We start from the raw sequence: 18,078 nt of genomic DNA on the forward strand, positions 1-18,078 counted from the left end.
GACTCATCTTGGCTGCCTGTGTGCTCCGATTCTCTCTTTTTTTTCTCCAGCCAAAGCATTTTCTGTGTTTTGATTGCTAAATGCATGGGCTTTTTTTTGTCGTCATAAATAGGACGTCCTTAAGAGCCTGGATGGTTACAAAAAAGCCTTTCAAGAGATCCACCGCTCTCGATCTGTCAACGGAGTTCCCGTCCCCATAGAGCAGCTTGAAGATATGGCAGAAAGGTAAGACGATTCTCGATATTACCTGATTATTCTCATCCATTAGCCCTGATTAGGCACGGTGTAGTTTCTTAGCAGACTGAAAAAAGAATTTCCATGAGATTATTACGTGATCAATTTGTTAGATATTTGCATGCTGTGACTCCACTGCAACCGCAAATCAAGGCTTGCTATGGCACAAACCTGTGCACAGACACGCTGGCACTGCATAGGCACCAGCAGGTTTCATGTTTCTCATGCTTGAAAGTGAATACTTTTACTGAAAGCTGGGAATAAATTGAACTGCGGCAAGCGACATTAACCTTTTGTTATCTCAAAAAGGAGCCTTCCTTAGCAAAGGAATAGCTCTAATATCTACTCTGCATTTAAATTAGCTTGTCCTGTGATTATCTAAATGATAATTTTAAGGGGTTGTCTCTGTATGCTAAAACATGCTATTTCCTAAAACTCTAAAACTGATATAGTTCTGCACACACATGTTGATTCTAATGTGGCCTTTAAAGGCTGCTCTCTATCATGTTTTTTGTTTCTTTTTAAGAACAAAATGGAAGGTTAGCTCTTTTGTGACAGCAGCCATAGCAACTTAAAACACAAATGCAACACAGTGAATAAATGAAGGACGTGCATAAAGGGGTGGTGGGGAGGGCTAAATAATTGTGTAACACTGCATGGCAGTGACAATTTTAGGAAAATAAAATTGCAGAGTTGAAATCATTCCCATGCAGTATCTTGCAACTTAATTTACAAACCATATTCTAATCCATATTTTTGTTTGTTGAGGGCAAGTCTGGCAACTTGACAACTATACAAAAGTTGACAGATGCTGTTATATCCCCACCATCATAAGTGCTGAGCAATGCACTTTAACACAGCAGTCTGCATTCCCCCAGAACCATCCACTTGTCACTTCAAGAGCTAATCTGTCAATCTAACAACTGCTCACATGGTTGTCAATTTTGGAGATTATCCCCATGGAGCAACAGGTTACTCTGCAAGAGTTCAAGTGCAGACTTTAACACTGAGGGGCACATTTACTTAGCTTGAGTGAAGTATTTGAAGTAAAAAAACTTCGAATTTCGAAGGTTTTTTTTGGGTACTTCGACCATCGAATAGGCTACTTCAACCTTCGACTACAACTTCGACTTCGAATCGAACAATTCGAACTAAAAATCGTTTGACTATTCAACCATTCGATAGTCGAAGTACTGTCTCTTTAAAAAAAACTTTGACTACCTACTACCGCACTTTAAACCAACCAACCATCAATGTTAGCCTATGGGGACCTTCCCCATAAGCTTTCTATGCTTTTTTTTTCTATGCTTTTTTTGATCGAAGGAAAATCCTTCAATCGATTTTTTAAAATCGTTTGAATCGTTCGATTCAAAGGATTTAATCGTTCGAACGATTTTTCCTTCGACCGTTCGATCAAAGTATTTGCGGTAAATCCTTCGACTTCGATATTCGAAGTCGAAGGATTTTACTTCGATGGTCGAATATCGAGGGTTAATTAACCCTCGATATTCAACCCTTAGTAAATGTGCCCCTGAGACTGCAACCAATAATGAGAAAGCCCAAATACTATAGAACTATGCCTTGCTCTTCTACAGAGCAACCTACATTAGATGGGTCCTTAAAAACCAGATGGTCAAATAACCAGTATCTGACCATATGAAAATGCACAGGGAATGATATCATCATGCTGACAGTGTACGGTATGGTATAACGTAAAGAAATATAATTAGTTCATGCTTTCTGTTTGTTGAGTTGTTTTGTTTTCTCCATTGAGGAAAATAATTCTAGGACGAGTTTCAGGGTTAAGAGCAGGTAATGATACAAATTGGGCAACCTCTTAGGGTTTCAAAGGACTTAAAAATTAGAAGCAAAGTAAATGTATATTTTTTGCTTGTTTGATATTATTATTATTTTGATTATTATTACCTACTAGTATCATGTAGTATTGTCACCTATAAGCATGGTGGTATCCAAATAGTGTGCAACTAACCATCAGGTCTTTTCTTTTAGCTATTTTGGAATTGTTTACATTTATCACTGTGCAGCTCTCATGCTTGGAATTGTAGCTGCAGTCTGGTAACTAGGGCTTAATTTTGGAGAGGGCCTGAATAGAAACGTAAGCTATAAAATATCAGAATAACAATACAGCTGAAGCTGTAGGGCTCATATACTAACAGGTGCTACAGTAAATCGCTTCAGTGCAGTTGCCCATAGCAACCAGTAAGCATTTAGCTTTAGACAGTATACTTTATTTACATAAAGGGTGCCCCTAGGCCCGCTGCTGTTCATCACTCCTGTCCCCTCCCCTTCATTTGTGCACATGCACAAATTTTCTTGAGGTCGGGAGTATTATGGATTGGCAAATGGAAAATTTAAAAAACGATTGTTCCGAATCAATTGGTTAGGCTTCATGCCGCCCTCTAAAATCCTGCCGCACTAGGCCCGGGCCTTGGTGGCCTCTCCACAAATCCAGGCCTGACTACAGGTTGCAAGGGTCATTGATACTAACAGATAACAATGTTTTGAACATAAACACAGGTAGAACATACATACTCCATGTTAGATATAATGCTTGAATTAAGGCACCTGCAAATTTCGTCTAATTTATGTGTCAGCTCTGCACAATATGTTAGCGCTCTATAAATACATTAATAATTACGTTAATAATAAGGTCTATTACATTTTAGTATAGAAAGCCAAAAGCTGTTAACAATAAGAGATTGGAAAAAGACAATCGAAAAAATTATCTTTATATAATATAATTTATATGTGCAGGGTTGTGCAGTTACTTTCGAATTTTTTGAGATTTATTATACCCCAAACCTGGAAATAGCATGAATTTGACAGCTAAAACCTGTCGAGGTGATGTAGAAGTCAATGTTCGAGGCCCCTTGAACTATTTGACAATGTTTGTAGCCGTCATGATGTTTGGGGTTTTTTCTGTGAGCTATTCGAGTTTTCAGGTTCTTCATCTGGATTGATTCGAGTTTTTCACAGTCGAGTTTTTGAATAAATTAGAAAACATTTGAGTTGTGAGTTCATTTGAGGTATAAAAAAACTCACAAACCTCTAAAACTCAACCTTTGATAAATAACCCCCTAACAGTTCAATTCATTTTCATACAAACAGAACATTCATTAATAGAATTAATCTAAAATGATTTGCAAGATTTCTGGAAGCCTGACGTACTGAAGGATATATGTATATAAAACACCTTTTTTTTATTTCTATTTCAGATTCAGTTATGTAGCTTCATCTTCCCAACTTCATATGATCAAGTTAGAATTCATGGAATTAAAATACAGATTGTTAGCATTGTTAGTCTTGGCTGAATCAAAATTAAAATCATGGATCATAAAGTATGGCAGAAGAGACTCTGTTGAACTCCTCTTGCAGAATTACATTGTAAGTATATAGCAGTTATGTGCTTCCCAGTCATGATAAAAAGCCATGCATAGTAGGTAATGGCATTCGATCTCACCATGCGCTATTTTTATGCAACTAAAGTTTATATTTACATTAAATTTTCAATATTTTACGTTTAATTTTCAATATCCGTTTTTTCAGATTATATAGTGTGTTATCACAAAATTAGAAGGAAAAGAACAATCATTCAGGAGCAACCTTTCAAAAGAAATGCATATTTTTTTTCTTCTAAAATATTATTGCTCCTTCAAAGGGAAAATGTATTTTTATTCCCTTAATTCAATCTGATACAAAGTCAAGTCACTATGGCAACATTTCAGCAAAGTGTCACTTGGCATGTTGGCTTTTTCTGTATTTCAGAGGAAACCTCTGCTTCGGCAGATTAAGGAAAATGAATAAAACTACATTTTTTAATATGTAACCTTCAGCATATCACTTATTAAACAGGTTTGGGGACTGTTATGCAGAATGCTCAGGACCTGGGGTTTCCTTAATTTGGATCTTCATACCTTAAATCTACTATAAAATCATGCAAACAGTAAACAAACCCAATAGGCTGCTTTTGCGCCCAATAAGGATGAATTATATCTTAGTTTGGATCTAGTACAAGGTACTGTTTTATTATTAAAGAGAAAAAGAAAAAATGGATTATTTGAATAAAATGGGATATTTTCTGTAATTCTGAGCTTTCTGGATAATGGGTTTCCAGATAACGGATCACATACCTGTAAATGATAACCAGCTATTTTAAATGACAACTGCCACTCGCTGTCAAATTGTCTTGGTCCATTGCTTTAGTGTCTTGACTTCACAGAAACAAATCTAAACTAACACATGGGGTTAAAATGCCTTATGCCTTTCCATGAGCATGTTATAGGTATTCAATATCTATTCAGGTATACTGAAATAAATTTGCTGCCAGAACAACTATTTACCAGGTCTTTGATCAATTTTTGCCTTCACAACTGATCATATAGACATGCATTATATTAAAGGCCACATTACAGTGCAACTGACCACTTAAAATAGAAATGTTTTGCACAGTAAACATTAACTTACAGGGGACCTCCACTCTAAATGTTTTTTAATAAAAGAAAATTTAGCTTTAGGCAACTTTGCAATATACATTCATTACAGAATGACATTGTTTTTTAAGTTGTTTGATTAAAAGTAGCATCTGTCCAGCTGTTTCTCTGCTCATTCTGAGTCCGAAACAATGTAAAAGAAACCAACTTTAATTCAGATACAGCTCTTACCTCTATCAAAATTAATTAGGTTTCAGAGAAGTTCCCTTAGAAATTATGCAGTATTATAATTGAAAGTATATCATTCTTTTTTTCATATAGTTAAAAAAGTTTAATTGGGTTGTGGTTTTTTTCTATATTATTTTGTCCGCTCAAGTAGCTGCAGTTGAATTAATATGGAACGGTGCACTATTGTCTGATTGTTGGTTGCCCAAAAGGGAAATACAAATTCATATATCCAGTAGAGTAAGCAGCAATTATGAGGCATGCATAATACTAGATATCAAGATGCTGCATAACTATAATATTAATCAATATGTATTATTATGTTGCAGGCATTTATAGATGGCAATAGATTCTTTGAACAATATGAATTTACGAGCCATTCCCTTAAGCAGGCTGCTGAGATGTATGTGAAAGCAGATGGCTCAGGTAAGAAATTGCCTTTACTGCATCAATCTAGTGCTTAAAGGGGAAATAAACCCCCTTTCTTATGAAAACCCCTACCCCCTACCCTCCTCCCACCTCTCTGCTCCCCCTGCACAGGTATTAACATTTGTGAATGCCCCCTAAGCCTGTAATTAATCCTCGTTGAGTCATCACAGCAGAGCTGACGGGCGCCATCTTCCAGCGCTTCTTTAATCTTCAGGTCTTTTTCCAGTGCTTCATTAATTTTCATCGCTTTCGGCGCATGCGCAGTTATCACGAAGCGGAAGACTGCTCCAACTGCACATGCGCCAATACAGCGCTTACTTAAGAAGATGAGCGAAGTGCTGACTCTACAATGAAGATAATTACAGGCTTAGGGGCATTTACTGATGTTAACACCTGTGCGGTGGGGAGAAGGGAGTTGGTACTATGGAGGGTATGGGGTAGGGTTTTTATTGGCAAGGGGGTTTAGTTCTCCTTTAAAATCTATCAGTGCTTTCTTCCACAGCAAAGATGGCCTGACACGGTTTCATCCTTAAGATCAATGATCCCCAACTTTTTTTTACCTATGAGGCACATTCAAATGTAAAAAGAGTCAGGGAGCAACACAAGCATGAAAATAATTCCAGAGGATGCCAAATAAGTGCTGCGATTGGCTATTTAATAGCCTCTTTGTGGACTGTCAGCCTACAAGAGGCAGTTTTGCAGTACACCTGGTTTTTATGCAAAACTTGCAACTGAGAGCAACATCTATGGGGTTAGTGAGCAATATGTTGCTCACGCGCCACTGGTTGGGGATCACTGATTTAGATTATTATTTCTATTTGAGTTTATATATTATATACTAAGTAGTGTACATATGTGGTGCTTCAAAGTGGCCAGCACACACAGGAACCTGTACCCACCCCCTTCACATCTGCCTGCTCATGCCTTACCTGAGAGCAAGCAGGGATTTCTCCAACTAAAGATGAAGCACATACCATGGTCCAGATCACCCGATGACCATTGTGGGGTCTGCTTCCTCTATAGCAATGCCATTGCATGTACTGCAGCTCTTTTAAAGATTATCATCATTCATTGCCCCAGTGGGGCTTACAGTCTAAGATCTGTCACATTCACACTCACTGTGGTCGGTTTTATTAGAAACCAATTAACTTGCCTGGTATGGTTTTGGAGTTTATGAGGAAACCAGAGTACCCGGAGGAAACCCACGCATGTATGGGTAAATAATAAACACGGCAGATAGTATGCCATCTGGGATCAAACCTAGGACTGTGAGCACTGTACCACCATGCACCCAGGTTGTACTCACCAGTCATCACATCATGACTTTTTTTAAAGCCAGTATCCAGTAACTGCATGAAAATGGCTGTATGAGAGTGCTTCAGACATCACATTTGTAAATGCAAAAGAAAAAAAGGATGGACACTTTATATGCTTGTAGTAGTAGCCATGTCCTATCTAGCATTCTGTCTGTTTCTAACAGAAGAGTCTTTTCAAACAAAAAACACAAATAATCTGTTTAAACAGTGCATAGCATTCTCTTAAGTATAAATACTCCTCTTGTCTTTTTTTTGTTTGCTTGCACAAGAAAGGCAGTTGGTTTCCTAGTGACCGTGCCTTCCTGAGAACTGGCAGAGCCTTAGAACAGATTTGTTGTGAGAAAATGAAGAACATTAGAGTGTATAGAAAGTCAGTAACAGTTTTATATCTACTAGAATAATAAAAAATTTTAACTGCCTTACATACAGTCATGAAGTCTTGTTGGTTATAAATATAAAGATATTTTGCAGCTGAATCCCATGGCAAACATTTTATTGTATATCAGTTCCCCGTAGTGGCGTTGCTGTGATGTGATCTCAATCCATAATAAATTGAGTGGGCGGTATTCATATTATATGAGAGAGTGCTCTACTATATATAGGAGAAGTACATTACAGTTTGGTTAGTGCCTTGATTTATCACTGTGTTCCTACTGGAGGGGAGGACACATTCTGCAACTAGTGACACAGAAGAGACAACACTGCACTACAGTTTGTCAGAAGACTAAAGAACCATCTGTCATTGGAGAACATTGGAGCATATCGTGTCCCCTTGCATCTGTGCAGTTGGGTACAGGTCAAAAATAACTTCTCTGAACAATATTACATTTTACTTGTTTGCGTGTTCTGTGATCAAATAACCAAATGAATAAAGCAATATTTTATGGTTGAAGAAATGTACATAATGATACATTATATAAGAAAGATAATTACTAGTATAACTTTCTCCTCTGTCATCAGTGGCTAAATTAGAGAGTAACCACACCATTACAGCCAGTAAGCAATTAGTTGTAATTGGACTACTACAAGGTAGAAAATGTAAGTCAAGATCCAGTTAGTTGCTCTAGGTAGATGCAAAATTAATCTAGAAGTATTTTGTCATTTGCATGCCTTTACTCTTCAAATGTGTTCCCTCCTGTCTAATATGTGCTACAAAACCACATTTACTATACGATCAGAAGTGTTAGGATGTGGACACCTCTTTCATGCTATCACAGGCGTGGCTGCATTATACCGTTACATTCATAAAGGGGTTGTTCACCTTTGTAGTTAACTTTTAGTGTAATATAGAGAGAGATATTCTGAGACAATTTACAATTGGTTTTCATTTTTTAGTATTTATGGTTTTTGCTGAGTTCTTCAGCAGTTCTCCAGTTAGCATTTTCAGCAGTCTGGTTGCTAGGGTCTAATTTATCCTTGCAACCATGCATTGATTTGAATAAGAGACAGGAATATGAATAGAAAAGGACCTGTAAAGTAAGATGAGTAATAAAAAATTACAGAGCATTTGTTTTTTAAATGGGGTCAGTAACCCCCATTTGAAAGTTGGAAAGAGTAATGCAGACCAACTGAAAAGTTGCTTAGAATTGACCGTTCTATAACATACTTAAAGTTTACTTAAAGGTAAACCACCTCTTTTAGGGTCTTCTTTGGGGCGACTAATCTCCACAAACTGCCTCCCCTGCCTTCCCATCGTTTTCTCATCAGGAAAACTAATCTCCCCGAATATTGCCTGTGTGCCCTAATCATAAACATTGCATTCTTCCTAATTTATGGTTTGTGAAAAGGTTTTCTGTTTCGGCAGGATAATGACCCCATTCATTGAGTAAGGTCCTTTCAATATATTTTCTGAGATAGGGATGGAAGTCCTTGACTGGACTGCACAGAGGCCTGACCTCAACCTAACTGAACTAGAACACCAGGACAAGCAAAAGCTGTTGCCCCCAACATTATTTCCCAACCTCTTACAAATGAATGGCAACAAATCTCACCAACCATGTTCCAGCATCTAGCAATAAGCCTTCTCAGAAGAGCAGAAGGAAAATAGAAAGAGAGGCCAAATTTTATATTAATTTTTCTCAGGTTTTTGATGATGGACAGGCAGGTACCACATACATATACAGCATAATTTAGCTAAACATTCAAAGCTCTATAGACACTGCAAGCAAAATTCTAATGACAGAATTGTTATCTACGGGCCACATAAGACAGTCTTTTAATAACTAAGAATGGCTTTCTTTACCTTGTAGCAGATGAAGTTGAAAATGTAACCAAATTCCTGAATGAAACCACAGTGCAATGGAAGAACCTTTCAGTGGAGGTGAGAAGTGTCCGGAGCATGTTAGAGGAAGTCATCACCAACTGGGATAAATACAGTAACACAGTGGCCAGTCTGCAAGCCTGGCTAGAGGACGCCGAAAAGATGCTCAACCAACCTGAACATGCAAAAAAAGTAAGTCACTGTATGCATTTCTAGGTTTGATCCAAACAAAAGCAGTTGACATAAGTCATTATGCTTGAACTTGGTGTCTGGTTGTATTAATATGGGTAATAGCCGTTTAACATGTAGTGATAATCTGTGATGTGTCACTAGAGTTTCTGTGCAAGGGGCTGATTTATCAACGGTGATAAATCCAAAAAAAATGTTCCAGACGGCACTCCAGATAAGTATAAGGGCTGGGACACACTGGGCGATTTGGGGAGATTTAGTCGCTCTGCGCCTGGATAAAATGAAAAGTCGCCGGCGCTAATCACACACGGCGATTCGTTTTCCGAAGTCACCCAAAGTTGCCTCACTAGTAAACCAAGGGCAACTTCGGAAAACGAATCGCCGCGTGAGATTGGTGCAGGCGATTTTTCATTTTAGCCAGGCACAGAGCGAGCTTAGGCATTCGGGGAAGATTGGTCGCGGAAAGTCCCACCGGTTAGTCGCCAGGCAACTAAATCTCCCCAAATCGCCCAGTGTGTCCCAGCCCTTAAGAGGTATCTTTATTGTGTCATGGTGGGTGACATCATCGCCTCATTAGGCGATGATGTTTCCCATCATGACACAATAAAGATACATCTTTATACTCATCCGGAGGCGATGATATTACCCACCATGACACAATAAAGATACCTCTTTATACTTATCTGGAGTGCCGCCTGGAACATTTTTTTTGGATTTATCACCGTTGGAGTGCTGGTGGCTGAGCACACGGAGCTCATAGAGCTGATTGGGGTGACTGAGACAGTGGGGTGAGTCTTGAGCGGTCACATTCCTATTGATTTATCAACGCTTGAATTTCGATTTTTTACTGCAATTTGAGTTTTTTGCTCTAATACTCAAACTCGAATTATAAGTACAAGTCAAGTATTTATTAAGCTAAAAAAAACACAAATCTGAGATATGCATGATTTTTTTTATATTAGGATTTTTTAAGAAATAAGCAAAAGTCTGAATTTAATTTAAATTGTAGGTTTATTCGATGTAGAAAAAACATCGAAAACCTCAGAAATTTGAATCTTGATAAATAGGTCATCCCAGTGTTAATTGATGGTATTGAAGAAAAGTTTCTATTTCCATGTGCACTGTATGCTCCTTTACATGGAAAGCATATTGTTGAGATATAATATATTTCAGGTTGAGAACATTTTCACTCAAGTTCACATTAATATGTGATTAAGATCTGCCATATTGCTTTACGTGGCAGAAGTTATACCCACATCATAAATCTCATATAATTATCATTTCTATTTAAAGATATGATTAAGGAAATTACTAACTTTATCAATACATTTATTTCACTTTAATCTTAATAGGATTTCCTTCTACAATTCTGACAAATGCATATAATTGATTTTGCCAGATCCAAGCCTGCAAACTTTCATAGGCCTGCTTGCATGGAAAAGGCAACATCCCATACTCACACATATTGTTTTCCATTTTTAAATTCATAATTAGTTCTGTTGAATTATAAATTCACTGTTTATAGACAGATGTTGCATTGGATCTGATGAGGTTAAATAATTGTAAATAGGAAAATGGTCTTAAGCATTCTCTAGGAAAAGTGAATTGGACTGTTAGTTGTCATGGGAACACAGTACCTTGTGACTTCTACACTTACTGTATATGATTGTGCAGTACATTTTCATATTCCCAGCTTAATTTAAGCCCTAATATCATATGAGTTTTGAGTGTGATGGACCCCAAGTTCACAAACTTTAAAACTATACTAGTAATGAGTAGTGTAACACTAAATAGGAAAATGTAGTTACATAGGACCTCTCTTATCTAATACAGATATAGGATCTGTTATCAATTGACCAGAAATCTCGGAATTATGGGAAGGCTGTCTCCCATAGACTCAATTTTAAACAAATAGTCCAAATTTTTCCAAAATGTTTTCCTTTTTTCCCCGATAATAATATAACAGTACCTTGTACTTGTTCCCAACTGAGATATAATTAATCCTTATTGAAGGCAAAATCCTATAGGGTTTACCGTAGTCAATGTCAAAATTATTTGGTAGTAGACTTATTTAGCAAAAGTTGAGTTTTGTGAGTTTTTTTATACCCCGAATACACTCACAATTCAAATGTAAAAAACTGAAATCAGTGTAAATGGGGTGATAAACTTGAATACTCGATTTGAAAAAAATTGAATCAATCGAGTTTTCAAGCAAAAAACACCGGAAAAAAACCCTTGCACCATTTGTAGTTGTTTATAGCCCATCATGAAGGCTACAAACAACTACAAATGGTGCAAGGGACCTTTGCAATTGCCTTATACATGACCTCGACAGGTTTTAGCTGCAGTATTTTTGAATTCAAGCTATTTATAGCTTCAGGGCATAATAAATCGCGAAAAAATTGAGTTTTTTAAAAATAAAAAAAAAAATGAAATATTCATGTTTTTTTTACCCAATATTCAAGTTTTTTTTACCCAAAATGTTTTTGCTGAAAATTACCCTCGAAAACTCGAATTTTGAGTATGGTGACCCAAATTACAGAAAGACCCCTTATCTGGAAAACCCTGGGTCCCAAGCATTCCGCATAACAGATGCTATACCTGTAGGAGCTGATATATCTTGCAGAGTTCATGGAACTTCAGGGTGGACAGAAATATTGTTACTTTATGCCATTTACTACATTTTTAAAAAAGAAAAAAATAATGCACACATTACTATCCATATTGCACTAATACACCTAGGGGCAGATTTATCAACAATCGAAGTGAAAATTCTAATTAAAAAATGTAAATCGAATTTCAAACTATTTTTTGTGTACTTCGACTAGGGAATAATCCAAATTCAATTAGAATTTGAAAAAAATTCGAAAATTAGAATATTGAAATTTATCATGTCTCTTTAAAAATTCAACTTCAACCTAAAACCTGGCGAATTGCTGATTTAGCCTATGGGGAACTTCCTAGAACCTTTGGAGTCAATAGGTGGACTCTGAAAAAGTTTTTTTTTTTTTTAAACAACTTCGAATCGAATTTGATTGAATACGATGTTACTTCGATTAGTATAATTTAATTCGAGTGAAAACGGGCAATTTACCCGCAATTTATTTATTAATACATTTCGGTGGGTCTTTTTTTATTCGAATTTCGAAGTTTTTAATAAATCTGCCCCCTAGTGTATTTATTAATTTATTACTATTTGTGGTTTTTGAGTTATTTAGCTTTCAGCAGCTCTCCAGGTTCCCAAATTCAGCAATCTGGTTGCAAGGGCCAATATTACCCTAGCAAACATGCATTGATTTAAATTAGAGAGAAAAAAGAAATTGGAAAGTTCACGAAAAAATCATGAAATTCGAACATTCACGAAAAAATTGTGAAATTCGAACGTTTTCACAAAAAATTCTAGCAATTCGAACTTTTTCACTATAAAATGGAGCAATTCGAACATTGTCACTAAAATAGAGCAATTCGAACGTTTTGATGAAAAAAATCGAGCAATTTGAACGTTTTCACTAAAAAAAATCAAGCAATTCGAACGTTTTCACTAACAAATCTAGCAATTTGAACCTTTCCACTGAAAAATCAAGCAATTCAAACCTTTTCACGGAAGAATCTAGCAATTCGAACCTTTTCACGGAAAAATCTAGAAATTGACGCCAGCGAATTTTCACTGGCGAATCTTCGCGGAAGATTTGCGAATTTATTTGCCATCTGCGAAATGCGGAAATTCGCCATCACTAGTCAGTGCTGATTCAGTGGTTGTTTTTATTGTCATCTTAGTTTAATTTCCGATCTGAGTCAGTCTCATCCTGTATTTTATGTGGGCTGAGATGTAATAGGTCAGTCTGTGAAATTCTGGCAAGTTTTCAGTTTATATGTAAGAGATGCTGTGTTTCTATGAATGTTATCTGGCTCTGAAATATATAAAGAGCCGAATCAACAATTCCAATCCAGCCTGGGCATAATTCTCCTTTGCTAATTAGTGAAATCAGCATGACTCTCCTTTGCCCCATGCTGCATAATACAAAGGCTTTCTGTTTCTTTTTTTAGGACTTCTTTCGCCATTTGCCGCACTTGATCCAGCAGCATACAACAATGAACGATGCTGGCAACTTCCTCATTGAAACATGTGATGAAAGTGTCTCAAAAGACATCAAACAGCAGCTGCTGCTACTCAATGGGAGATGGCGAGAACTCTTCATGGAAGTCAAACACGTATGTTATCATATGATATCATATCTCCTATATAATAAAGTTGAAGTGTCTCTGCGTCCACTCCCTGTGTTGGTGGGATTGCGCTACTGCGCATGTGCCCCACGGACCGTCTCTGGCGCTACTGCGCATGTGCCCCACGGACCGTCTCTGGCGAATTTTCTACATATGTTCTAGCGCCCGTTAATTTAACGGGCTTAATGTCTAGTATATGTAATAAAGTGCCGTAAGTTTGCACCTATGCAGTTACTCATAGAAACCAATAAGATGTTTACTTTTAAGCAGGTGACCAGTAAATGTTTCCAGCTCATTGGTTGCTGTAGGTGACTAGACCTGCAGAAAACGTTGCACCTTTTATTACATTTCCCCTTTAGGGTTCCTATTTAAAGAACTTTGAAGAGCCATTGGATAAAATAAAATTTCATTTTCAACTGAGATATTTGGCTTATGCCCATATTTATCCTTGTTGTTGGTAGTGATGGGCGAATTTGCGCCGTTTCGCTTTGCCGGAAAATTAGCGAATTTCCAGCGATATTCGCAAAACGGCGAAAAATTCGCAATACGGCGCCAGCGAAATTTTTTTTTGACGCCGGCGAATTTTTGCCAGCAAATTTTCGTGAATTTATTCGCTGGTGGCGAATCACGCAAATTCGCCACGAATTCGCACCTGCCCATCACTAGTTGTTGGTAATTTGGAAATCTACTAAAATTAAGGCGTGTGCTGACATTTTTTTTATGGTATAAAAATAAGTCTTATGTATAATGATAAGAAAAAATAATGAACAGGATTTTCCATCCTGCATGATTTAAAAGTAGTAGGGATTTAGTACCAGTTTCCCTCCTACAGTTAAGAGAAATATTTACAAATTATTAGACCATTTCTGCAGTATCATGTACAGTAGTACGTCCACAAAACAAATATATATATATATAGTCCGTGTTTCATTGGGGTTATAGCATTGCAATATATTTTGCCTATGTAGAAGATAAGAATGCAGTGTTGTACAGAGCTTTAATATGGATAATCCTTTTTTGTTCATTTCAGTACGCTCGAGAAGATGAGTATGAGAGGGCAAGAAAAGAGTATGCAGATGGCTTGATCGCATTAGCAGCATTTGCAGAAGGAGGCAATGAACGGATTTCCACCCCTTTGGATGTGTCTTTTCTAAATGTCAAGATGTTTGTGCAAGATTTAGAGGCATGTTTTCATTTTTCACAGAAAGAGTATAAAACCTTTTTTTAGTGGAAATTAATTAACATTAACCTTTAGATTTCAACTGTATTTTTTTTTAGCAACCAGCCATGAAACTGGGTACAGGGGCTGGGAAGTAACCAAAGATTCCACAAAATGATTACATCATTGTAGCCTTGAATTTTCTAGTCACATCCTCTTTGTTGTGACCTTCCAACACTTTTTCCAGTTCAGTTAATTTCAGATAGTTCACCAGAAACCATTTCAATTACTTTCTATTTTCTATTTATGACCATTTTCTAATATTTAAAGGGATTCTGTCATGGGAAAAAACATTTTTTTCAAAATGAATCAATTAATAGTGTTGCTCCAGCAGAATTCTGCACTGAAATCCATTTCTCAAAACAGCAAACAGATTTTTTTATATTCATTTTGAAATCTGACATGGGGCTAGACATATTGTCAATTTCCCAGCTGCCCCAAGTCATGTGACTTGTGCTCTGATAAACTTCAATCACTCTCTACTGCTGTACTGCAAGTTGGAGTGATATCACCCCCCTCCCTTTCCCCCCCCAGCATCCAAACAAAAGAACAATGGGAAAGTAACCAGATAGCAGCTCCCTAACACAAGATAACAGCTGCCTGGTAGTTCTAAGAACAACACTCAATAGTAAAAACCCATGTCCCACTGAGACACATTCAGTTACATTGAGAAGGAATAACAGCAGCCTACCAGAAAGCATTTCTCTCCTAAAGTGCAGGCACAAGTCACATGACCAGGGGCAGCTGGGAAATTGACAAAATGTCTAGCCCCATGTCAGATTTCAAAATTGAAAATAAAAAAATCTGTTTGCTCTTTTGAGAAATGGATTTCAGTGCAGAATTCTGCTGGAGCAGCACTATTAACTGATTCATTTTGAATTTTTTTTTTCCCATGACAGTATCCCTTGTAAAGTTTAATTTTTCACCTTCTCGTGTCTTACTAAAATTGCTCTGACTCTGTAACCTGTTCTAAATGATACATTAGTTGATACATTTCTTATCTTTGGCCTTGCTGAGCAGAACCCCTCAGTTTCATTAAAGGCAGCTGTTAGAATTGATACAATAGTTGCTAATATTCCACAGAGGCTGCTGAGAAATGTATCAACTAATGTAGCAAATTGTAACAGTTCAGAATCTGCATCTGGATTACTGAGCTGCCAGACTGAAACACCAAAAACAGGATTACATTTTGAACTTCCATATTGGAAAACCTCTCTAAAATAAAACATGGGAAGTAATTGAAAAACATTTTTATTTCTGATGAACAATCTCAGCCTATACACAGCAATAACACCTTCCGCGTACGACCAGAAATGTCACAGTATGGCAGCTATAAGGGAATATACCACAAATATACCCATTGTAAAAGTACAGTTTATATATCATTAGTGTTCCTATAGCAGAAATGCAGCTCACTGTCAGCAAAACATATAATTAACAGGATCTAGTGTGATAATAAAAAATCTACTAAACTGTAGTAGATGTATAATAAATCTCTTTCACAAATATATACTGCATATATATATATATATATATATATATATATATATATATATATATATATATATATATATATATATATATATATATATATGCAGTATATATTTGTGAAAGAGATTTATTATACATCTACTACAGTTTATATATATATATATATATATATATATATATATATATATATATATATATATAAACATCAATCCAAAGAAGATCAGCCTTTCTCATTTTGAGATAAATAGTTCAGCCTATTTTTTTCCCCTGGCTGCACCCATAGATATAACCTGAAACTGTATCTCAGGGAGTCATCCAGATCTTTCAGGGAGCCATCCTGATGGGCGAATTTATTCAGCAGGCGAAAATTCATGGTGAATTTGCCCGTTTCACTGCCGGCGAATAAACTCTCGAATTTGCTGCGGAAATTCGCAGGCGGAAATTTGCCGACAATGAAAATTTTTGACACCGGCGATGAAACAGTTTTATCGATGCCGGTGACTGTTCAGATGCCCATAAACAGACGCCCATTAACTTTGGTGCCGGCGCACATTGTGAATTGTCGCAGGCACAAATTTGCAGATCACTACCCTTTACCAATTTTCACCCAGATCCTTTGCCCTGCCATTGAAAAGCATAGAACTTGCACCTGAAATCCTCCGAAGCAGTCAGGGCATGGCAGAGAGTGCAGGGGCATGGTTTGGAGCAGTGCAAATGTTTCCAGACACACCCTGTTCCGTTTAGATCAGGGATCCCCAACCTTTTGAACCCGTGAGCAACATTCAGAAGTAAAAGGAGTTGGGGAGCAACATTAACAGTAAAAATGTTATTGGGGTGCCAAATAAGTGCTGTGATTGGCCATTTTGCAGCCCCTATGTGGATTGTCAACCTACATTGAGGCTCTTTTTGGCATTACACCTGGATTTTATGCAACCAGAACTTGCCTCCAAGTCAGCAATTTAAAAATAAGCACCTGCTCTGAGGCCACCGAGAGCAACATCCAAGGGGGTGGAGAGCAACATGTTGCTCACGAGCTACTGGTTGGGGATCACTGGTTTAGATCAAGGTTGTTACTCTGCATCGAACACACTGCTGCTGTATTTCGACAGATTTCACCAGTAGCAGCCTATGCCCAAATAATGTGTAATATTCCATGCCGAAATTATATGCTCTAGCTCTAGTTTCCTAATTGTGGGGCGTGTGTAGTGTAATTGCCTGAAAACATGGAGATCAATATTGTTGGTTTATATGCTGTGTGTTTTGTAGCATTTATTGATAGCCAAGTAACCATTATACCTAAAGTTGTGACTGAAATATTACTGCAAGTACCTTCATCATATGCACGAATATATCTTGGACAGGGGTAGGACTTGTCCAGAATGCTCGGGACCTGGGGTTTTTTGGATAATGGATCTTTCAGTAATTAGTACTTGTTTTTTTTTTTTTTTTTTAAAAATGGATTATTTGGATATAATGGAGTCTATGGGAGACAGCCTTTCTGTATTCAGAGCTTTCGAGATAACAGGCTTCAGGATAAAGGATCCCATACCTTTATAAATCTGTTATGCTTGATATACTGTAGTTGCCTGGATGTGAATGGTGGTGAATGCTTACAGACTATCCCATATACTAATTGTGGGTGTGTATGCTCAGTTGTACATGCCTTTGCATTACAGACTTACCTAGACAGGTTAGCTGCTCCATCAGCAGAGTCAGGTAATGTAGTACAGCAAGATACAAGGATACTTTATTGTCAACACAAACTATAAACTTGTTACAGTGTATTGTAATTACGTTTCACCAAGACTCCGCAATAAAATAAAACAATTTTACATTTACAATAAATACATAATAATAATACTTCCAGAAGTTTCAAATTGTTTCCCCCTTTTTATATTTGTTTTTAAAGGGGTTGTTCACCTTCCACCACTTTTTTTTCCAGATTGTTCCCCAGAAATAAAGACTTTTTTCAATTACTTTATTTATTTTTTACTGTTTTCCCAAAATCTAAGTTTAAAGTTGAATGTTCGTGTCTCAGGT

The 18,078-nt window shown here is 37.0% G+C and overlaps 1 protein-coding gene across 3 annotated transcripts in view; it reads left to right on the forward strand.

Annotated features, from left to right (window-relative positions):
* Positions 1–18,078, forward strand: part of syne1.L (spectrin repeat containing, nuclear envelope 1 L homeolog) — a 285,490-nt gene that overhangs the window by 79,793 nt on the left and 187,619 nt on the right. For all 3 annotated transcript variants that reach the window (XM_018263031.2, XM_041562725.1, XM_041562726.1), the window contains 6 exons: positions 113–225; positions 3,471–3,639; positions 5,240–5,336; positions 8,905–9,107; positions 13,152–13,316; positions 14,359–14,511. In XM_018263031.2, coding sequence (XP_018118520.1) covers positions 113–225; positions 3,471–3,639; positions 5,240–5,336; positions 8,905–9,107; positions 13,152–13,316; positions 14,359–14,511 — 900 coding nt within the window. The remainder of the gene's footprint in view (positions 1–112; positions 226–3,470; positions 3,640–5,239; positions 5,337–8,904; positions 9,108–13,151; positions 13,317–14,358; positions 14,512–18,078) is intronic.

This window comes from Xenopus laevis, chromosome 5L, assembly GCF_017654675.1.
Source record: "Xenopus laevis strain J_2021 chromosome 5L, Xenopus_laevis_v10.1, whole genome shotgun sequence".
Classification (NCBI taxonomy): domain Eukaryota; kingdom Metazoa; phylum Chordata; class Amphibia; order Anura; family Pipidae; genus Xenopus; species Xenopus laevis.